Source organism: Chaetodon trifascialis, chromosome 20 (assembly GCF_039877785.1).
Source record: "Chaetodon trifascialis isolate fChaTrf1 chromosome 20, fChaTrf1.hap1, whole genome shotgun sequence".
Classification (NCBI taxonomy): domain Eukaryota; kingdom Metazoa; phylum Chordata; class Actinopteri; order Chaetodontiformes; family Chaetodontidae; genus Chaetodon; species Chaetodon trifascialis.
The window spans coordinates 21,977,579-22,001,694 of NC_092075.1; the positions used below are offsets into that span (position 1 = coordinate 21,977,579).

Here is a 24,116-nt window from a genome sequence, read left to right on the forward strand (position 1 = left end):
GTGACTCAGTGTGCTTGTAACTGTGGTATTGCTTAGTCACACACAAAACTTGTTTGTGTGTTTTCTTTCACATCATATCACCCTTTATTGAGTTCAGGTATTCAGCTACTGTTACAATCTGACTTAAACTGACAATATTATTATTTTTTTAATGTATTGTTATTATTCCAACATGTGTACTGATAATAAGGATTATTAATATTCAGGTAGATGGGTCACTCGGTTTAAAGATGCAGAACTATTACAAATACTAAAATAATCATTCTACTGTGATGTCATGTGAAACTTGTTGTCTTTGTTTATGCAGGATACCTCACCATGACTCCCAATATGCTGCCATATATTCTGTAAAACACTGACATGATATCTGTGACGTCACAGACAAGTTTGTGAAGGGTTAATGTTAACCCTAACCATCTACCATCTGGAGACAGAGACCTTAATTTAATTCAATTCAAAGAGAGTGCAGTCTGTATGAGATGGGCAAGAGGAAACCACCATTACTGAAATTGACAAGGCTGACACACCTTTCAATGTACCCAGGACTTACAATTTAAAGCTGCATTCATTAATTTTTGACCAGTTGGGGGCAGTTTAATAACACTATAAACACAACATTGACATATTTTTTATTCCATAAGGGTTACAGAATAAAAGTATATAGATTAGCAAATGTTTGTCTATTTATAAAGGTGTAAAAAAGAACTGATTTGGATCAGGAAACCCAAGACAAGATTCAGAGATTTGGTAACTTTGATGCACACAGATCTTACCCAGACTCTCCATGAAATTCAGAAAAAAATCAATCAGGCAGAACTGATATTTCAAAGGAACTCTGTGCCTCGGGTTTGTGTAACCTGTTTCTCTGCTGCTGCTTCACCACATGCACCAATAGCATACCTGTTTGACAACATTCCCACATGTTAGCAGGTTAGTACCCAGTGTTACTTCTGACAACTGAAGATGTGTGCTGTTGTCTTTACATGAAAAAGCAGCCATACAGTTTTACTAACAAAACAAATTCAGAAGGATGACACAAACCCAGGAGCTGTGGTAAACAGTAAACAGTCAGCATCTTTTTAGTAAATGTTCATCTTTCTTAGTGACTGGACAAAATATTTTCCAGCACATCACAGCCTGTTTTGACTGCTGTTGTGGAACAAGTCAGCATTTTCTAATTCGGTATTTGAAATAAAATACTGCTGTTTGGTGCTTGGCAGGTAGTGTACAGTGGCTTTATTGGAGAAATTTCATGAAAAACAGCTGTCTGTCTAGAAATGAAGCTGATGAGAATGCTGAAAATGAACCAAAACACCATAACAGTAAAATTTACATATGCTGAAGGACACTAAAATGGTCTGTGGAGCTGACAGGGACTGCAGAGTTGGGTGACCAAATTGTCACCATGACACAGAAGTCAACTTAGAAAAGTAGAATCTCAATGTGGAAAACACATACTGACAATATATGTCAACAGAGAAAATGGAACATTTTCAGTGGAATCCTGTGCAGATTTTTGGAGGCACTGTTTAGTGGCCATTAGTTTCCAGCCATAGTGGAATCTGCTTCTGTGTTTTCACTGCATCTGGTGTGGGACAGTCTTTGGTGACTGTCACCAAAGACTGTGTTATTATTTAATTTGTCCAGATTTTCAAATGTTTCTTCCAGAGATTTAAACCCCAATAGAGGTGAATAGAATTATATGTAATAATAATTTAATTTAATTAGAAACTAGTATGAATGAAAACAGTTGACAGTGAGGTGTGCGAATTATCCAGCGTGTGTGTGTGTGTGTGTGTGTGTGTGTGTGTGTGTGTGTGTGTGTGTGTGTGTGTGTGTGTGTGTGTGTGTGTGTGTGTGTGTGTGTGTACATTTTCCATGAGGTCTTTGCACCTGTGGCGCAGCAGGTAGTGCACGTGCCTCACAGCAAGAAGGTTGCCGGTTCGATCCCCGGGTCAGGCGGGGCCTTTCTGTGTGAAGTTTGCATGTTCTTCCCGTGCATGCGTGGGTTCTCTCCGGGTACTCCGGCTTCCTCCCACAGACCAAAAACATGCTCATTAGGTTAATTGATGGCTCTAAATTGTCTGTAGGTGTGAGTGTGAGTGTGAATGTTTGTTTGTCCTTACATGTGGCCCTGCAATTGGCTGGCGACCGGTTCAGGGTGTACCCCGCCTCTCGCCCATTGTAGCTGGGATAGGCTCCAGCCCCCCGCAACCCCGAAAGGGATAGGCGGTATAGATAATGGATGGATGTTCTTTGCACGTGGAGCCGAGAGGACTGAGCATTTCGTCATTAGCAAAACCTGCATTTGAGGATGATAAGGATGACTTCCGCACATCCACTACATCCGTCATTTTGACTGACAGAATTCTCTCAGCTGTTTGTACATGGACCCACATTTTCAAGCAATTACTCTATTCTAAACAAGCGCTGACCCAACTTGTCTTTAAAGAATAAGGTTGGTGTGGTTGTATTTTTTCCTTATTGTGATCAGATCCCACTAAAAGACCAAACATTCTAACAGTTTTAAAAAGTACCAGTGGTGAACTAAATGCTCAAATTGAAAGCATACCAAAACAAAAATGACAAATTTTATTGTGTTATATCAAAATGAAACAACCTATTAGCTTTATAAGGACTGTTATTGTCAGAAATTACAATGTTCTGATCTGGTTGCTACAAATGCTTTTATGTACTTGTTTGTTTCTTGTCATTTTTGCTAGATTGTTTGGGGACAAAATTCAGTTAAGTTTCAGCTATCTTGTTTAAAAAGGTTGAAACGAATATGGAAAACCAATCGTTGAAATAAAATGTGAGCACTTTATTGGTTAGATTAGAAAAAAAGAAAAAAGAAAAGAAAGAAATCTCGATTAGAACATGTATACCCGGAAAACTAAGTAGTTTTTTGGAAGTCCCAGCTATGGTGCAGCTGAAATGAGGACATTCCTGTTAGACAGCTTGGGTGAAATTTGAATAGTACAGAGGAACCGCCTGACGCTGATTGGTCGAGAACAACATATTTCCAGACCGTCAGTCTGTCAGTCAACAGATTCCAAGCAGCTGATTTGCTCATCCTGAAGAGGGCGGACACCCGTCTTGATTATATATACTCTCGTTTCAGGCCATCTGCAAATGATTGTTATCTTTCCAAAGGAGGCGGCTCGTCGTGCTCAATGTTTTCCCACTGAGGTGACTTGAATCTTTCTTCACGAACAAAAAGATAACCAGAGAGATAGCTGAGAGTCGGCTTCCCTCTCCCAGAGCAGAGCTGGAGGTGGACTGGGTGAAGGTAATAATGATCAACACCATGGAATGCGCAGTGGACGCGCAAAGTCTGATCTCCATTTCCTTAATGAAAATCCACAACTCCAGAACGCAGAGAGGGGGGATCAAGCTGCACAAAAACCTGCTGGTCTCTTATGTGCTAAGGAACGCCAGGCAGGTCTACATCAAGGAGAAATACGCGGAGATCTACAGGATGCAGCAGTACGAGGAAATGATGACAGTCTGCAATGAGATCCAGGAGCTCAATCCGCTGGACCTGGACGCAGAGGACGCCGACGACGAGGAGCAGGCGCGGACTTCTTGTTGCGGCGAAGAGGCGAGTCTGTGCGGCTCTGCGTGCCACCGAGACGCGGCGCACCCAGCGGCGCACGGCCGGGCAGCGAGCGCTCTCCCAGACTGCTCTCCCCTCGAGGACGACAACAAGGAACCAGAACCCTCTTATTACCGAAGCTGCTGCATGGAGGCTTCCCCGGTTTCCCACTGTGACCAGTTTCCAGCAAATAGCAGCGCGCACTGCAACAAAACCACAGTGCTGGACTTGGACACGCATGTGGTGACCACAGTGGAGAACGGTTACCTCCACCAGGACTGCTGCTGTGACGCGCTCCAGTGCGGCCAGGGCGCGCAATCCCCGGCCAAGAAACGCAAGGTTGAGTTCGGTTGTTGTGCATCCGACGTTGAAGAAGTATCGGATTTTACAGCGGCACGCAAAAGGGCGAAACGCGAGGACTGTTCCTACTCCAACCCAGACTACACGGACACTTCTAACATCTCCAACCTGATCTCCATCTTCGGCTCGGGATTTTCAGGGCTGCTGAGCAGACAGACGGACTTGGAACAGATCTGTAGCAAACAGGTCCTGGCCAGTCTGGGGGCATGGACCCGGGCGATTGTGGCATTTTGAATCAAACACTTAATTTAAGGAGGGCCGGGGTCAGTTGTAACATGTTTTGGAGACGAATATTTTCTTTTGCCAGTTTGATGAACATTTTAAAGCTCAGGAGGACGTTACTGTTAACAAAGAAACGTTCTGAGAAAATTTACAGATATACATTTCATGCCATTTGTGTCATTTGTGGAACTTTTTGAAGTTACACCATGATGGGACATTCAGCAAATGTTCTGTAAATGACCACACAAGAACCAGTGAACGAATTTGTCACCACTAGTTTGGTATAGGTTTATTAATTAACTTCTCACATAGAAAGTGTGGTACCATCGTAACCTCTTTACTTCATTTTTGAGCAGTTCAACTGTTCATCTTTGAATATGTTAAACACATACATGGAACTTTGAACATTTACAACTGACCCCACAGTGTCAGCCATAGTAAAATACCATGTGCTAAAATCACAACTGACATTTGCAAGCCTCAGTACACTTGTATGGGCAATTGAAAATATACAGATGATAAAATTATCAAGAATTATACCTCAAAGCACACATTTGTCTTAAAAAAAGCACGAATAACATATGTGAGCCTGACTCAATGGTGTGCACTGGGTGACATCACTCACACTTGTTTCTGATTGGAGGAAATAGAGGCGTTATAACTGAACCCAGACTCCCCCAGAAGGTCTAAATCAACTTTATTTTTGCAGGAAAGAGAAAAGCTATTTAAATGAACATTTTAATGACATTAGTTTTGGCAGGGAGCTGAGTTTGTGCCATATGTATCATGTACAGGCTCTCCTGTTTCAGACTGGGAGATACATGTCTTGACTTTTGTGAAATGGACTGACTTCCGTTGCCTTAAATCCAATGCACACTACTGCTAGCTATTGTCATAAATTGAAAATGAGTGAATGTCTTTTCTGTCATGGGCTGAGGAACCTTTGGAAAAAAGACATCTCCAGTTTGAAGTGGACCTTGCACATTCTGAACAATTTGTTGTCGTGACACACCACATTCAAGACTCCCTCCAAAATACCTTTGAGGTACATGGACTGAACCAGCTCTTATCACTTGACGGAGTGCCAACACTTTCAATTCTGCAACACTTTTGGCTATTACTGTGGTCATCACTTCACCTCCATTCCAAGTGTGTGATAGCACACAGTCTGGGTTAAATTTGGCAGTTTGACATCCTCTCTTAATCATGGTTGTTGGTCAGAGCCTTCACAACAATTCATAATTCCAACATGTCTTGGTTTTGTGAGTATTACTTGTTATGTAAAAGAATGAACTTAGTCCTTTTGTTTTAAAAAGGCAATCTCATGATTTAGCCATAACCTGAGAATCCACGCATTAGCTTTATGAGCACTATGTGTACCAAAATAAAGAGAGTATTCAGCCATTCTCTACATATTTTGTTGTTATTCTTGTATTTTTGTGCTTACTGAATTGTATATCACCGGGTAAAACTGTTCCAGAAAATATTTGTTAAAGATTTATAATCTTAATAAAAAATTAAAAACTTAATCTTAATTGTTGTGTTTGACTGTGGCTAGAAAGCATGTTCTTATCATTACATGATACCATTTTTGAAACACACCCAAATATATGTAATACACTTAAGCAAGACACCCTTTTAAAGTAATGGCTTTGTTACTAGTTAATAAATCGTTTATTAATGTGTTATAGATCCAGTATGAGCCACAGAAAAGAACAACTCCTGCTCACACACTGAAAAAATCCTTTGGCTGATGTGTATTCTTTCTATGTGGTAATAATGCAGCTATAAATGTTGATCAGTCAGTCAATAAAAAACGGTCACAGGCGTTGACTTTCTAATAAGCTATACAGTATAAGCCCACATTTATAAAGGTTTACACATTATTAATAAACAACCTTTTACAATAATCCATCATATCTGTAGTTGCAAGACCAATACCACTCTAATTTCATTAAATAAGAAGCTACAGCTGGCAGTCAGTTATCTTAGCTTACCAGGAAGACTGGGAATGGGGAAACAGTTAGCCTGGATCTGTCTAAAGGTACCAATATCTGTCTGCCAGTGCCTCTAAAGTACATTAGCTAAAATATTTCATTTGTTTAATTGGTACAAACACTGAAGTTTAACATGTTATTATATTCTGTTTCTTAGCTGGAACCAGTGACTTCCTGGAGTCTCTGCTAGCTGTCTGCCACTGCTCAGAGCTGTCCTACAGCTAATCTCCTTAAAATGGCAAACTGTCATTTTCATTTTTTGGTTTTTGTAACGAATCAAACAAGTTAGAATATGTCAATTAGTGATCTTAAGAGGAAAGCATGTTTTGTTTCCTTTGGACAGATCCTGGCTACAGGTCTTTGAGCTAAGCTAAGCTAGCCAGCTGCTGAATGAATGAAACATTATTATCAAACATTTCCCTAAATGCTGAAGCTGATACATATATAAAATATTGTATTTCTTGGGTCATATGATGACAAATTAGGTATTTCTATGAGCAAACTCCACCATGAAAAGCAGTTCAAAGGTAGTTAACACTACCCTCACCCTTTTATGCTATTGTGAGTGTGCTCAAGTTTAATGGCAGCTCCAATTTTCATTACTTTACAGCAAGTATGCGTGTATAGATTTGTTTTTATTTTCAACAACAACAACAACAACAACAACAACAACAACAACAACAACAACAACAACAACAACCACAACCACAACAACAATAACAGTGCTTCAATGATAACTTGTTGTGTTGTAACCCTTGCTGTAACAACTAAATTTCCCCAGTGTGAGCTCAGTAAAGTCTTATCTTATCTTATCTTATCTTATCTTATCTTATCTTATCTTATCTTATCTTATCTTATCTAATCTTTAAGATGAGACTTTTTGTCATATTGGATTAGGCTGTGCACATTTTTTTTCCAACTCACACAGGTACTGCAAAAATACTGCATTTTGGCAGATAATGTGGCAGATAATGAATCATCAAATACTGAGTGGTCTAAAATAGCTAAGGCTTGTCATACTATCTATGCTAAATGTCATATAAAGGCCCATTTTTGCTCCCTGCCCCCACAATGCACTACCTGCAACACATTAGCCAACACTTCTCATGTGGAATTTCCTTCCCAAGCAAAACCTTGAGTCCTGTTATCTCTGCTCTGTGCCACTTGGTGGTGTTCTTTAAAATCAATGAATGAAGATATCAGAAGGGCTGTGTATGCAGAGCAGAGCCACCTCAGGCTGACCCTCCCTCAAACTCTCCACTCACCAGTCCCCGACACCCTCATTCTCTCCTCCTCCTCTTACTGGCTGACTTGTTTTTCCGCCTCAGACTGAGGCATCACTCTACGCTAACATATCACATCCATCGCTGCTGCCCATTTGCTCCTCCAGCAATGTTGGCTTTATACAGCTGCCGTTACTCATAATAACTTACAGTTCATAGCCTAGGATGTATGGAAGTGATGATGCAATGTGAACAATGCATTATGTAGATATGCAGAAATGGATTGCAAGAGGATTTGATATCTGATTATTTTTTGAAAGCATCTGCCCACTGCATTAATACACCAGTTCTTTGCTTGAGCATAAAGAAAGCAAACAATCAAACAAACAAACAAAAAACAAATATGAAATGATATCGGAAACAAACCATGGTTCAGCCTTCTCCAACACTGACAGGTGTGGACAATGGTTTTGTTTCTGGTGTATACACAGCTCCTCCATCTGGATTGGGAAAGACTGACACCCATGAACACACACGCACGCACGCACGCACGCACGCACGCACGCACGCACGCACGCACGCACGCACGCACGCACGCACGCACACAAAATAAAATGATTGGATTTCCTTTTTGCCATTAGTGATTTTTCATTGATTTTGTTTCATTTGTTTTGTTTTTCATTTTCATTTGCATTTAGTTTGTTTTGGTTTTATATTATATACATAATATATGTAAAATCACTCACTCACTCACTCACTCTCTGATCACCTTATCAATATTCAAAGACAATACCAGGTGGTGGGGGTGTTGTGAGCGGGGTGGGTAGTGGGGGGAATGTGGTGGCGAGTGTTGGTGTGTGGGGGTGATGGGAGACAGAGGAGGGGTAGACAACAGAGGGAGAGAGGGAGGGAGGGAGGAGAGGAGCAGCCATGAGGGGAGTTAGCAGTGGGGGAGGGAGGCGTGGTGCTTTGTCAGGAGAGGGGGTTGATGTGTGTGGCACTGCAGAGGAGGGAAGAGGCCACATGTGACAGTAGAGGGGAGGGGTGGGTGGTGGGGTGGACTGTAGGGAATAGGTGCACAGGCAGGGGGAGGCAGACTGTGGCAGCAGGGATCATACGGGTCAGACAGGTTGCATAGAAGTCTGGGGGGGAGGGCGGGGGCAGTTTGGTCAAGGAGCGTTTTTGTCAGAGGTATCTGATGCAGACATGGTTCAGGCTAATGTGGACATGAGAAAACATTCCCTTTTTTGGCCAGTTTTGGTCTTCCATGTATGTAAAGTAGAATGGTGCTTTGTGCTCCTTCTAAATTTTGACTTTTTTCCCCTCCAGATTCAATCAATTACAACACTGGTGTCACATTGCTCTGAACCAATGAAACAGCCTTCTGAAAATGCTGATGGTACAGCTTTTACATATGTGGTGAATATATACTATAACATGTTAAAGTAACAATGTACAGCATAGCAACAATCCCAAAGGGGTCCCCAGGGGTCAATTTTAGGTCCAACCCTTTTTAACCTATACATGCTACAGTACCACTTGGAACTGTCATCAGGAGGCACGGCATCAACTTTCACAGCTATGCAGATGACACACAGCTTTACATCGCTGTGTCTCCTGATGACAGAGGACCACTTGATGTCCTTTCCTTTAACTGTATTTCAGACATTAAATACTGGATAGCAGAGAACTTTCTACAGCTCAACCAGGACAAAACTCAGGTTTTAGTTATTGGTACAGGAGACCAGAGAGAGAAACTGATTAGCAAACTACAAGCTATCTCTTTCAGCCCATGTCAACAAGTCACGAATCTTGGCTTAATATTTGACGCAGAACTGAATTTTGAAGCTCATATAAAGGATGTCACAAGAAAGGCATTTTATCATCATTTAAAAAACATTGCCAAAGTATGCCAGTATCTCTCAAGAGCAAATGCAGAGACACTTATTCATGCTTTTATTATCTGCATGATTGATCACTGCAATGCTCTTCTTTCTGGTCTCCCTAAAAAAATATTTTCCAACTACAATTACTTCAAAACTCAGCCGCTTGAATGCTGACAAAGACCAGAAAGAGAGCTCATATTACACCGATTTTAAAGTCTCTGTATTGGCTTCCTGTGTGTTTTAGAATTGATTTTAAAATTCTTTTATTGGTTTATGAAGCTCTTAATGGTCTTGCTCCTTCTTATTTATCTAACTTGCTTTTATCATATGAACCCAGCAGAGCCCTCAGGTCTTCTGGAAGTGGCCTTTTAACAGTACCCAAGTTAGAATGAAAACATACGGTGAGGCATCTTTTTATTAATATGCCACCCATTTATGGAATAGCCTGCCTGAAGATCTGAGGGCAACATGTAATATTGATACTTTAAAAGCAAACTTGAGACCCACCTTTTTAGTCTGGTATTTTTTTTTACATTTTTTAATTTAATCAATTTTATTATTATTATTATTATTATTATTATTATTATTATTATTATTATTATTATATTTCAAATTTATTTATTTGTGATCTTATGTGTGGGTGTGGGTGTGTGTGGGCAGGGTAGAGGTGTCTGTGTGTGTGTGTGGGGGGGGTTATTTTATTTATCTTTTTATACAAATAAAATTATTATTATTATTATTATTATTATTATTATTATTATTATTATTATTATTATTATTATTATTATTAGGGTGTTGGGAACTGGAAGGGGCAGGTTTCGTTATTAGCAAATGTCAAAAATATCAATACAATTATTAATAAGAATTAAATATTACAGTGCACTACCATGGGATAAGGATCTGATAACCCTGAACTGCAGATGCAGTTTCACAAAGGCGTGTTCACTTAAAATGTGAATATTCCACGACCATTTTACATTTATAAGATGAACATTAAATTGTTGAATCTGACCACTGACTGTCCCTACCAGCTGTAATCACAACACAGATGCACAAATAATCATAGGCAGCTGCTCCTTAGAAGGAGAAGTTTAGCAGCACTGATCATCAATAACACTTCAATGAATAAACATCCACTGTCCAACCACAACTGAAGTAGTACAACTTCAACTACACAAGAAGCAGCTATAAGCATAAAGGCAGCACACAAGCCTGTGGCACCTGTGAATGTGTGTGTGAGAAGAGAGGGAGGAGAGAGCAAGAGAGAGAGAGAGAGAGAGACAGAGAGAGAGAGAGAGAGAGAGAGAGAGAGAGAGAGAGCAAGGTGGCAGCTGTGACCACATGAGTGACTACGTCACGTGAGAATTCAAGATGGCTGGTAGAATTGTGAGAGTTTAACAGAAATGAGAAGCAAGATGGAGGCGTGTGGTTTACAAATCTCAGACAACAAGATGGCATGGAGCAAATCTGTGTTATGCTACCACTGTACATTTTAGGTGTGTGTAGATGTGTGTAAAGGCATGTAGATAAGAATAAGTGCCTCTTTATCACTATGGAGCCTGGCATATAAACTTGGGTTCTTCAGCCATGGCAGTGGGCACACAGACACAAGCAGCAAGCACAATGATTGAGGTATTTCAAAGAGCAACCACAGCACTTGGTGGTTTGTTAATTTCACAGCAGTACAGTAAAGCTTACACAACAATAAACGTTATAGTAACACAATATTATTAACCTGTCTCTGCCCAGACAACAGCCTCTTGAAATTTGCTTTGGAGAGTGATTACTGTTTTAGTCCAGTGGAGTTTCCTCAAGCTCAGACAGTGATTGGGATGTCATATCGCTGCGTAGGCAGGTTTAATGGCAGGCTGATCATAGGCAGCAGAGGAGACAGTGAAAGTCGACTTAATTGAAAGAGAGCGAGGCGTAGAAATTATCCTTCTCTTCTTCAAGAAAATGTTTAATGAGTATCTTCCTTCTGCAGGTACAGAGAGAACTTTTTCAGGATCCAAATGTTTTTAGTGAACACAACCCAATCTGTTACTTGTCCAGCGAGGTGGGGGACTGTTGCCTGTTGGCTAGTTAAAGTACAAACATTTGATTAGGAACAATACATCTCTTCACCACAGCCACAACCACAGTGGAAAGGTGATGTGGAGTGGGGTGCGTTGATTCTTATGTCTAGGTGATTTCATGTTGCAGAAACTCTCCTGAGTTCCATGGCATTTGTTATTACATGTAGGCCTCTCTCTCTTCACCCAATTGGTGAGGTCCCAACAAAGGGTTGATATGTTGAATGGTCCATTCACCTAAATTACAAACAAGCAGATCTTATTTTCTTTTACCAAGGCATATTTTATTTATTCGGGTTATCTAGACTAAACCTGACAGCCCTGGATCCTCACATCTAGTGTATCTAATAAAAATTCAACAGCAACATGTTCACGGATTGTGAACATTTTTAACAACTTTCTTCTAAAGAAATCGTCCTTATGAAACAGTGTGGATACTGTACTGTACCATTTGAAGTAAGAAAGAAAACTTTCAATGTAATTTGAATAAATTCACCTTTTAAGCCAAAATTCTGTCAAGTCTTACCCAGATTTTGAATGTAAACATAGATTCCATGTTATCATTGACATATATTATATATTATTATATATATTGACAAAACTTTCCTTTTTGATAAAGGTTATAGTTAGGGCTGGCTCAGGCTTGCCCTGGACCAGCCCCTACTTGTGTTGCTATAGCATTAGCTCGAGCTCTGTCCTTCTCTCCCTCTCCATCTGCACGCTTTCAGTCCTACCACGGCGTGTTACTAACTTATCTTCTTCCCCGGAGTCTCTGTGCTTTGTTGTCTCGCAGGTTCCCATGGATAGTGGCTGAATCTGCATTGTGGATTACAGTTACATCTCCTAACATGGCCCTGCCTGACATCCACTGCAACTGCTACTACTATTAAAACATCCGCTGTCATTGTTACTGTGATTGCATTTCTCTCTCTCTCTCTCTCTCTCTCTCTCTCACCCAACCGGTCGAGGCAGATGGCCGCCCACCCAGAGCCTGGTTCTGCCTGAGGTTTCTGCTTGTTAAAAGGAAGTTTTTCCTCGCCACTGTTACCACTGTTGGGTCTCTGTAAATAAAAGAGCTCAGCCTGTACCAGCTCTATATGGAAAGTGTCCTGAGACAACTTCTGTTGTGATTTGGCACTATACAAATAAAACTGAAATTGAAATATATGTGTGTCTTCATATGGCTGCAGAGAAAAATAGTGACTTGTTGAAGGCTGTCAGAAATGCAGCCCAATGGTCTGTACCAGCTCTATATGGAAAGTGTCCTGAGACAACTTCTGTTGTGATTTGGCGCTATACAAATAAAATTGAATTGAATTGAATTGAATTCAATACTGACCTGAGGTAGCTAGCAAATGTAAGACCATGGGTCACTGTGGTGGTGTCAGTGGCAATGGGCACGGTTTCAAGAAGTTTAAGTAAACTTCTGCATTTTATCTAATATTTGTTGTTAGATCTTAGAGTAAGTTAATGCTGAAAAGGCTGAAACGTAATGTTTGGTGCCTGGGTTTAAAGTTTCAAACCTGTATAACTTCTAATCACAATCAGCATCACTGTTGGGTGTGGCTGAGTGAGGTCTTTGTGCCTTTGGCACACCCAACAGTGTCGTCACTGGGTCCTGGAACACACCTGGACATCACTGCAACGAGGTGAGTGTGAAAGCACTGGACATTGGTGAAAAGATTTTCAGTTATCTCATTGTCCTAAGAAAATAGGATTTTCCTGTAAACAAACAACATTGTTCTTCTGTGCACTTCTTCTTCTTCTTCTTCTTATTAGTGATACAGTGCTTTTGCCCTGAACACAGAAGCAAAGCACTGAACCACTATTGTTCTTCTGCGTGTTTCTTCTTCTTCTTCTTATTCTTCCTCCGTACTTTTTTCGGTTCGCTACTAGTCATAAACGATAGCGAGCACCCAGGCAAATTATATATCAAAACGTGCGGCTCGATCGGGAATCGATGGCTATTATTTTTCTCGACAGAATACGCGTTTAAAAACGCACGAAAAACTCCCATTCAAAGTAAATGGGAGAAGGCGAAAAATGCGAAAAAATCTCCCCCTTTTTCAAAGGACTACTGCTCTGGCATACTTTCACGTAGAGACGCCATTCCAACTTTAAAACGTAAAAACAAGTCTCGTATATTGGTGTATTAAGTCTCGTTTTGATAGGCCGTATAGTTTTTGAGCAGTCGCCGTTCAATGACCGTGAGTGTTTTGGGAGAAATTGTGAGTTTACAATGGGTGTGTATTGCACGGAATGTTCGCGCTAGAGTGGAGGGGATTAACTGCCAGAGTGGAGAGAAGCTCTGAAAATTGTCAGAAACATTTTCTTTCCACACTCCTCCAAAGCACAAATTTCACTCTACACGCGTGAAAATTTCCAAGGTTGTAGTGCCGCTTGCGCTGATTCTCACGATGTGCCTGGCTAAGCGATAGGACTTACGGTTTTTGGGATCTCAGCCTCTGAGCGAGGAGAGTGCCTCTGACCTCGCCCCTGAGGTCCAATACAAATCAAAAACAGGAGACACAGAAACCAGCCATTTTTTTTTTTTTTTTTTTTGTTAGCATTATCCACAATGCTAACATGCTAATGCTAACATGAGGTCCTATGAACTTGTTGGTGCATGGAGGTTTGACTATCGATGTCGGGTTGTTGTGCTAACATGCTAATGTTAGCATGCTAATGCTAATATGCTAACATACGTTAAAATGAATGTTCATTGCGTTCTAATGATGTTTGAGACCTTCTCAATGTGTTTTCTGACATGCTAATGTTAGCTTCGCATTGTGTTTTTAGTACTGGACACTGACCTCTGTCAGCAACACGGCCCGGCGTTTGTGCACTATATCACTCTCCAAATTTCCCGCTGAGGGGAATTTGTCTAGTTAAATATGTAATTATTATTATTGATGCATGAATCTGTACAGTCGTATATTTCACTGTTCCCAACCAAGAGTTGGACCCCTCCAAAGGGTCACCAGATAAATCTGAGGGATTGTGAGCTAGTTAATTAGGTAGGAAAAGGCTTTGCTACAGAAATTTATGTTCAGTTTTATTTTCTCTTATCTTTGTTTTTTTTTCGTGAAAGATTCTAATTTTACTTCTTTCTGTCTTGAATAGTTCTTAAAATAAAACCATATGAGAAGATTGAGGAAAAAAATCACTTTGTTGGAACTCATAGACCTCTGACATGGGACCCAAAGTAGGGGATCACAAGTCAAAAAGTTTCAGAAGATTTTATTCTTTTTTTTTTTAAATCATAACCTAGAAAGCGACCACAGCTGTCAGATAAATGCTGCTGCTTTCCACCATCTTATGTCTGCAGCTGCATCCCATTTCAGAAACTGCATCCATTGAAGTCCACATTTCAAGCCTAGACATGTCAGAACGGGTTGATGCAGCTGTCCCATACCAAACATTCCTCCAAATGAGGCCAAGAAATTCAGCCATTTTTCCCTTCAGATTTGCACCCCCAAGTCCATTATGCACACTCTCAATTGAGAATTTAGCAGTCATCATCAACTCATAGTTGACCATTTTCTTGTTCTTTGTAAACACCTGAGCAGTAAATCCCAGTGGGGGACAAGTTCTGTGATACCCCCAAATTACTAGTTGTAATGTTTCACTTCAATACAATGGACAAGTGGTAAACAATACTTTTAACTGTCAATATCACTCAAATGTCTCTATCGCAACACGCATAAAATACAAAGCCAGGAGTATATATGCCACACAGTCAGCATTTTAATTGGTTCACAAATCCACCAGTTTGCTTGTGAGAACATGCCATAGGAGGATATTGAGTAGACTGCTGGTTTAACAGCCCACATAGCATGTGCATCATGTTCAGGCTGTTGACAAGAGCAAACTTAGGAGTTTATGCCTGGCTTTCATTGGACCCATTCATGTCATATATTTACCACTGAATGAATACAAAGACCTGGGAAAACCTACCTGATGATTGTCAGACTTTGTGAGTTGAACAGAATTGCTTGAATGCATCAGGGTTTTATTTTTCTTCTGTGAGTCAAGTGGCAGGAGGCCATGATACTACTATCTGTAGAGTGTCTCATTTTGGGAGACATCACTTCTTTGAATGTCACACCTTCATAGGCTGTGTTGTACTGCATTTCCCTGAGTCGTCTTTGGACTGCCATGCTTCACTCCACCACTTTCTCCCCTGCAGTCCAACATCCTGTATGTGTGGGGGCTTCCACCTCAGTCCCTATGAGGACTGTAATAAGTAAAAAAAAAAAAAAAGGGACTTGAATGTTGTTCTGGAATTCCCCTACTTCTGGTAACAACAGCTGTTAAAAAAAAAAAAAAAAAAATCATCCTTCACATGGAGGAGTAGTTAAAGTCCTGGCTCATGCAATATTCAAAACTTTCTCCCCTCATTTCAGAAATTTCAGAATCCATTTGCCTCACTGTCTAGTTCATCTCTGGGTCACTTGAAGTCAAAGTCTATTGCCAATAAAACAATGGGCCTCATGCAAGAAACACTAGTATGAAAAGATTTGTTATTAAGTCACAGGGATGAGATTGACATTCTCCTGAAATTCTACTTGGATTTTTCTCCTCTGTACAAATGACATTAATGAGGACCAGACCTATACTACAAATCATGTACAGTCTGACTCATTTGATCTGAAATCATATTGTCTTCATCTTAATTACTTAAAAGTTTACATTTAAATATGATACAAAATGTAACTAAAATAAAATGCGTCAATGAAACAAACGTAATGCAAAACAAATATTCTGTTCACCATATTCAGCTAAATTTACACCTGGTATTAAATTGTGATCCATGGGGTGCTTGGGTAGAGCGTGCGTCCCATGTTGTGAGCTTACTCCAGCGGCCCATGTGTGATTCAAACCTGGGGCCCTTTACTGCATGTCATCCCCTCCTTAGGCAAATTGTAATGTTATAGCAAACACATATTGATAACCTACATTGGCAAGCTTAGTAGTTGTTGATGAGAAAGTTCTGAGCATATTTGCTTAACACAATGATGTTAGTATCTAATGTCAAATTTGGTCAAGTTGCCAGCTTTGCTAAACCTGTGTGAGGTGGTGGCAAATCAGCTTCAGACTTCCTTAAAAAATCAAGGAGTATTGTGAGCTGTTAAATTAGGGGAAACTTTATTAACTTTGTGAAACACTGCGAGACATGCTTAATTATTTGTCTCTGCTGTAAATTTGGCAAATGTAATGCATTAAGTTGTTCCTTTCTCAAACATGTTAAGTCAGTTTGTCCAGTTGTCATGTTGTAGTACCAGCGTGTAGGCTCTGTGACTAGATAAATTATATGCTTCATTAAAAGCAGATCAGATCAGATTTCTTAGTGTATGTCATTCATTTCTCGCTGTTTTTGCTTTGATTTTTCACGCGGTTCTGTTGAAGTCTTTTGGTGATTTCATGGCACACAATAGATGGTTAATCAGTCATTAGAGGTACGTCTCTTCCAGACTTCTCATGTGCTTGCTCTTTAAATTTTAACAACACTCTACGGATTACAGGACCCTATGACTTTAGCTATCAAGCTCCTCTCCTGTGGAACCATCTTCCAGTCTTTGTGCAGGAGGCAGACACCATCTCTACATTTAAGAGTAGGATTAAAACATTGCTTTTTGATAAATCTTATAGTTAGGGCTGGCTCAGGCTTGCCTTGCACCAGCACCTAGTTATGCTGCTATAGGATTAGACTGTCAGGGGACTTCCAATGATACACTGAGTTCCTCTGATCTTCTCTCCCTCTCCATCTGTATGCATGCCCTACCAAGGCATGTTACTAACTTAGCTTCTTCCTCTGAGTCTTTGTTCTTTGTCATCTCGCAGGTTCCCATGGATAGTGGTTGAACATGGATTGTGGATTATGGCCCTGCCTGACATCCACTGCAACTGCTATAATATCAGTCATACTTACATTATTATTAGATCAGTAGAGTTGTATTATGTACAAATACTGTCTGTTAGTAATATGTACACATATCAGATACATAAATATATCATATGTATATACTATGCTATATATACTACATATAGTTACAAGTCTACTATTACAAGTCTACTCTTACTATTACAATGCAGGATTTGAAGTTCCAAATTAATTAAAGCCTTCCATTTACTGTTTAGTTACATTTTCGTGAATGAAACTTGGCCACGTACTGTGTGCAATAGATAGCCTTATGTGGTAAGTTCTGGGTTGCTAATTGTGCTAATGAAAAAACTAACATTTCTAACTTAAAGTCACAATATGCAGAAGAGTTAAATAATCATAGCACCTTTCAAATTAGCAGCGAGTATGGATGTCTTATTACACCGACACAAGACACACAGTGGGAAATGTTGTATGTTGGGTCCTGAGATAAAAGATGAAAAAAGGGAGACATTAATTAGGTTTGACAGATCAATGTAATAACACAAAATGAAAAACACATGGCAAGATCTTTAAATGTGCCAAATGAAATATAAGCAGAAATTAACACTCATTTACATTTGTAGTCAAATCTGGGGTAAAAAGTGTTTCAATTGAGAATTGTGAGGAAGAAGCTGCACAGCACAAAAACAAGAATTTATTCAGGTATGGTTAATCTTTTTTTTTTTTACCATAGCTGACCCAATAAAAAAGAAATCAAATTAACTCAAGACTGAGGTCAGCTGGGACTATGCTGAAAACATGGACATAGACTATTGACAGTAATTGATAAGGGGCAGTCTATGTGGAAAAATAAAACAAAATTTCATGCAGACACTCTTGCCTAAAGTCACTTTTAATGAAAATACATTGACAAAAATTCTGTAGATCCCATTTTGGATGAGTATTTATGGATGCTTTAAAGATCGAATCCTGTACTTTTCCATCTGAGCATGACACTGATGACATGTTGTTTAAGAAAAAAACATTCAAACACAGTCATTTCTTAACAAATAATTAATGTGACTAGCATGTCGGCAATTAAAATATTGGTAAATTTGCAACATTTGGCCTTAAAAGCAAAACCAAGAAAATACCAGAAATTTACTCTGTGAATGAGCCTACTGCTCATGAAGATCCAAACCTTAAGGTAAATTCAAGCATTAGACTTCAATGAGCACACTTCTAAAAAAAAGTCTCCCCATCCCTCAAAAAGGAGCTGATTCAAACTATATCTATTATATAAATACAATGACAAAAATATAAAGCTGCTCCAAAATCAAAGCTCATCCACAAAATTCTCTGCATTGAAGTTATGGATGGCCTACAGGCTTCCATGACTACATGCTTATACATTTGGGAATGCATGTGTCAAACTACATGTGGTTTATTTTTGCTACTCTTGCATTTGCACGTGAGGATGCCAGAGGAAGGGAAAACTGTTGGGAATTTGGTCTTTCCATTGTGTGCATGGCATGAGCATCAAGGCTTTGTTGGCTGGATGGACAGCAGGCTGCCGAATTTGAAGTGCTGGATCACAGGGAACTTCTCCAAACACTGCAAATGGGAGGGGGGAAAAGAGAGGGCCGGTTTTACGAACATGAGAAAAATGAGAAAGAACATTGAGGCCTTTAAACTAAATACAGTTAAGGTCTCAATATTCTCAATTGGTGGTTCCTCTAACAGTGCCTGAAAATCATCTTTATGCTAACAGAACTGGGCAGCCACCATGCCACAAATTCTTTAACTTTATGAAACAGACAATGCGACAATGATGCCCACTCTTCTTTCTTTCTTTGTACTACTCTAGTTCACTTTCTGTGTGTACACATGAGTGCAACACCATGAATGCTTTCCGGGGAAAGCTATCCTCATGTGTGTGCCATTACGATTCAATGCATTTAAGAATTCTTTAAACTCCTGAGGTTGACTTTGTGAGACTAAAGAATGACAAAAACTGCCTTTGAGTTGTATCTGAACCCAGCGTCAGGTATGGTTTGTCTCAGAATTCTAATTTAATGTCAAAATTGACCTGCTTGTAAGTCCTTCAAGCAATGGGTTAACCACAGTCTTGCCATGTAAGTACGTACAGGGAAGGTTTGATTTGATACTTTGATACTTCATCATCAGATTTCACCTGCTGATGGCACCATTGCAACATTAGCTGAATGTATAGTATTTGATCAGGCTGTATCATGATTTTATTCCCCTGCTGCAACTGTGGAGACCTGGAGTTACATCCAGATAACTTTGTCTCTTTACACAGGAGACCACTGCTGGGTCATGTGCCCCCAGTGTGTGAAAAATGGGAGTTTGTCCCCCAATATTTGATGTAACATCACACTACCCCAAATAGCTGAAAGAAAGCTGATATTCATAGTTAAACTGACTCCAAAATGCACTGGATGTGCATATTTCACAGAAAACCTGTTGTGTGTTGTTTGACTTCATGTCAGTGAACACAGTGACCGTGGTGCCAAAGCCTTGGGTCCATCCTGTAAGCCCTGTGGGCTGCTGCTGCTTCAGCCCTGACTGTTTTGAACCTAGCTTTGTTTATTTCTCATCCACAGACCCAGTATTTTCATGTAAAATAGCAGATCTTAACATGAACCATCAGAGGAAGGGCAAGAAAACTATGCAACACATAACAAGTTTGATCGTACAGGCCATAGATGTAGCTATTATAAGATCACTTAAGTTATTTTTTCAGTGACTGGAGATTGTTGCATCGTGAAAACTGAAGGAGAGCACAAAGGCCTCAGTTTGTATGGTTTTAGTCAGCAGAGGTGGAAGTCCAACAAACCAATTTTCACATGTTCTGCTCCTTTTACTTTTCTGTAGTATCGTGTCTATAACATAATCTAATTAAAATCCAAATGCAGCTAATAATGTGACCCAGGCAGGTCTGATGTGTAAATCTTACAATAATGTCCTTCCGTTGTCAATGAATGTATCCTGGATTTCAGAAACATCAGCACTGTTGTTCTGCTTGTGCACAGAATTTTGTGTCAGATTCCTTCCTCCAAGTCTATAAAACAGCATCACACAGCAGCTGAAACCATAAGTCCCTCTTTACATTGAGAGAATGATGTGCACAGTTACCCATGTGGCACAGCAGCCATAGCTTTGGTCAGGATCTGATAGTTAATTCATGTTGTTTTCCGCTACACATCTACACAGGTCTGCTGTTACATACAGATTCCAGGTTTATACAGTGGAATTGTTTGTAATAAAGCAAGCCTTATTAATGATTACTGAGCTCCATAAGAGCAAGACAGGACATTGTTAAGTGGCTAAAAGTCCAAGATAAGTCTACCACCCCATACCCACTTGGTCCCTCCCAAAGTCTGACTGAAGATTTTGCCCAAACTCCGAGAGCTAACCTTGACCTAAGTTTTGATGTTAACTCCTCCCAATGGCCTGTCACTTAGAACATGTTCAAAATAGCTGTGAAACAGCTCAGAGCAGGCTCTTTGTACGTACAGACATGGACCCAGTTTTGGGGAGCAGGGGCGGGGGCTCTGGTTGTCTGCAGTGGGGGTTGGGAGTCTGTACTGGGGGAACACAGTGGAATTGAACTCTTGTGCTCAGTCTATCTGGGCAGTGACACTAGCAGTCATGATTATCTGGGCAGAAGTGGGCTAGAAAAACATGCCTCAGAGAACTTTAGCCTAAACAGACATTTCATCAATTACAATTTGTAAAATTTGTAAAAGAACCATTGCAGATTGATGCAATGATTGATTGCAGATAATCATTCATAGGTTTTCGTAATGCAGGTCAACTGAAAACTAGCCCATTAAAATGTATCAACATAGATTGAATTAATTTGCTGAAAAATTAATTCAAGAAAACCCACTGATGACGTTTCCGTGCTAAATCCACATTATCAACGATATCATTAATGGCTTCAACAGAGTTTCTGTAGTTGTTTCCTACAAATCACACTTTACATACTGTTGCTGCTCTCTATTTTTCTTTTTGTCAGCAAATCTCATTTGCAGACCCAAACCAACACTGAATGTATCCTAGTAACAAATATTGTGTGTGTATCAAGACCTGATATATCTTACTCCTCTGTGCCATAGAGCTCCATTGTTGTCAAAAATGATTAAAAACACATCATCGAGCCACACTGATGCACTGGGAGACATGTTCCTTCATTACCACACATGCACACACACAGTAGTTTATTTAGACTCAATCCCACATACAGCATCTTGCCACCGCTGAAAATAGTCCCCAACTAATGCGCTATTTCCACCTGTTTAAGTAATGTTTGATAATAACTCCTGTGGTCAGCTGTTTCAGGAAACTACAGCCTTTTTCTGACAAAATGACAAATTTTATTTTCAATTACAACACTTATGAGAACCAGATAATAGAGTATGATTATTTTAGAACGATTACTGTGCCGCATTCTGTTGTGCAATGATGCTCTTGTTTTGTCTTGTGTTATAAGACCCCTTTCCTTTACAGCAGTGTGCTTTCACCCCTCCCTAAATGCCAAAACTCACTCTCAGCCAGGCTGTGGCATGTTCAGCTCGAGCCAAGATGACGGAAAGAGAACCTTTGGTCAATAAGAAACGTAAAACCAATTCAGCTGTTAGACAGGAAGACATCACATAGCATGATATCAAAATAAAGTTAGAGGACAGCGTAACCATATGACAGCTTGCAGCACAGGTATCGGCTCTCTACAAGCGACGACTGTATGTGCATAACATTTCCAGAGATGACAGTGTGTCACTGGTCACCCAGCATGTTCAGTACTAAATGAGTTAGAGAAAACTCAGATGTATCATGCAGAAAGAACCAGATAAAAAGACACAGTGAAGCCCATGATGCGACTATACATATTACATTTATTTTTTAATTTGTTTTCCAGTTGAATTTTTCAATCAGTCAGTGAGTAATCATGTTAAATTATAGTGATCTCAATATCCGATTTTTCATTCAACTTTTATTTGACCAGGCAAGGCATTAGGAACAATTTCTTATTTACAATAAATATGAATTCAGTAAATATTAACCAGAAAAATAATGATTATGATTTTTGCCATGATCAATCATCAGAAAGTATTGAGAGACTAACACTGTTGGCTTTGGTCTTTTCGTGAGATTTAACCATGAGAAAAACATAGAACACCAGCCCTGTCCAGTGTAGCTGAATGTGTTGCCTTCCTTTCCAGACAGTCTGGATTTCATTCATTTTCCTCCAGTATGTAAATGAACTTGTTAAGACTTACAACTAGCTTGTCTTTGACAACAATAAATCAGACACGATGTTCACTGTGATGAACTGTCCCTCTCGACCAAGTTTCAAGTCTGTACAAGTTGATTTTTTATGTGCATTGAAATGAACTGAACTCAACTGCTGGTGGCTGATCTTCCTTTAAAATATGGACATTCTGTCCATTCAAGTCAAGCCAACAGGCCAAGTCCATCTATCTTTGTTTCCCTGAGCATGTGTCCTTTCACGCATTCAGTTTATGTTCCAAACAGGAATCAAGGCTCCAGAATTGCCTCCTCTCTCAGACAGAAAATGGTGGATTCGGCTCTTGCTAGTTCTAGCACAGCTCTCTGCCTGAAACCCTGTGTGGGGCCAGGAAAAGGGAGAGAGGAATGCAAGTCTGCTGATGGTTGCTCCAGGCTTGGTGGAAGGTCGGGACAGAGGGAGGGGAGGATTTAATGAAGGGAACGCAGAGGAGGAGGAGGAGGAGGGGGAGGGAGAGGCAGACAGCTTGGCCCCTCAGCTCTTTGGGAAGACTCACAGGCTGCTCTGGAAAACACAGGATGTGGGCATGCAGGCGGGGAGAACGGGTTTAGACATCCCCCAACCCCACCCTCCACCGCCCGCCCGCCCACACACACACACACACACACACACACACACACACACACACACACACACACACACACACACACACACACACACACACACACACACACACACACACACACACACACACACACATTCTCTCCATTCCTCTGTTAACCCCTTCCTGCCTCTCTCCTCTACTACCCAAAGAACCAGCCAGCAGTCTGTTTGAGCATTCTGCTCATAACGAACCTGATCACAGTCAACTTTCAGCAGTTATGTGATTTCTTAAATGTTTCCATGAACAGATAAAGGATCTATGAGATATCCTGGTCATAATTTCTTGTCAATGCATTGCTTAACTGGGCTTCTAACGGGGCTGTTATTTGAATATGTGATTTAAAAGCCTTCATAGGGAAAATATCACTGTGACAGCAGTGCTGAGGAAGGAAAGTACAGCTGAGGCTGATGGGAATGTCATTAGTTTTGCAGATATTGGGTCAGAAACTTAAGTATTGGATAAATGTACCGTGTGATGGTGCAAAAGGAATGTAAGGGAGCCACCAAAGTTAGTCATTCATCATTCATATTCATTGTCTAGGGACAATGAATCCCTGTGCCTAATTTCATGGCAATCCATCCAAAAATAGATGTTGAAGTCTTACATGAAAATTCCAAGCTCATGCCGGTGTTAGAGGAAAAGTCAGTAGGACTCATGAATTAATTAAGTTGTGGACTGACTGACAGACGCTGCTGTCCCTTGACCCATGCATGACTTAAATTAAGTGTTGTACAGACATTCATAGTTCCAAGAGGATGAATCCCAATTCCTTTGGTAAGGTCGACATTTATGGTTTTCAGTGAAATGTCTCAGCAGCCACTGTTGAGTCACGGCCCCTTAATGTTGAATTGTAAATAATTTGGTGATCCTCTGACCTTTCATCTAGTGCCACCATCGGGTCAAAACTAATGACATTACTTTTAGCTGTTCTTTGTGTTTAGTGCTAATCTGCAAAT

General features: G+C 40.2%; 2 protein-coding genes and 1 long non-coding RNA gene across 3 annotated transcripts in view; 1 reads left to right on the top strand and 2 right to left on the bottom strand.

The window, feature by feature from the left end:
* The first annotated feature begins 2,349 nt into the window (after positions 1-2,349).
* ier5l (immediate early response 5-like) lies at positions 2,350-4,256 on the top strand. Its single transcript, XM_070988221.1, has one exon. It carries the CDS (start codon positions 3,296-3,298, stop codon positions 4,187-4,189), a length of 894 nt encoding a protein of 297 aa, XP_070844322.1. The 5' UTR covers positions 2,350-3,295; the 3' UTR covers positions 4,190-4,256.
* An 11,157-nt stretch (positions 4,257-15,413) lies between these two features.
* Positions 15,414-16,394, bottom strand: LOC139348980 (uncharacterized). The gene is made up of 2 exons (XR_011603430.1): positions 16,149-16,394; positions 15,414-15,592 (listed from the first exon to the last, which is right to left on the bottom strand). It is a non-coding gene; the product is annotated as an uncharacterized lncRNA (long non-coding RNA).
* A 1,364-nt stretch (positions 16,395-17,758) lies between these two features.
* Positions 17,759-24,116, bottom strand: part of ptpa (protein phosphatase 2 phosphatase activator) — a 32,022-nt gene continuing 25,664 nt past the window's right edge. The window contains exon 10 of the mRNA XM_070989143.1: positions 17,759-18,835. Coding sequence (XP_070845244.1) covers positions 18,761-18,835 — 75 coding nt within the window. The 3' untranslated portion in view covers positions 17,759-18,760. The remainder of the gene's footprint in view (positions 18,836-24,116) is intronic.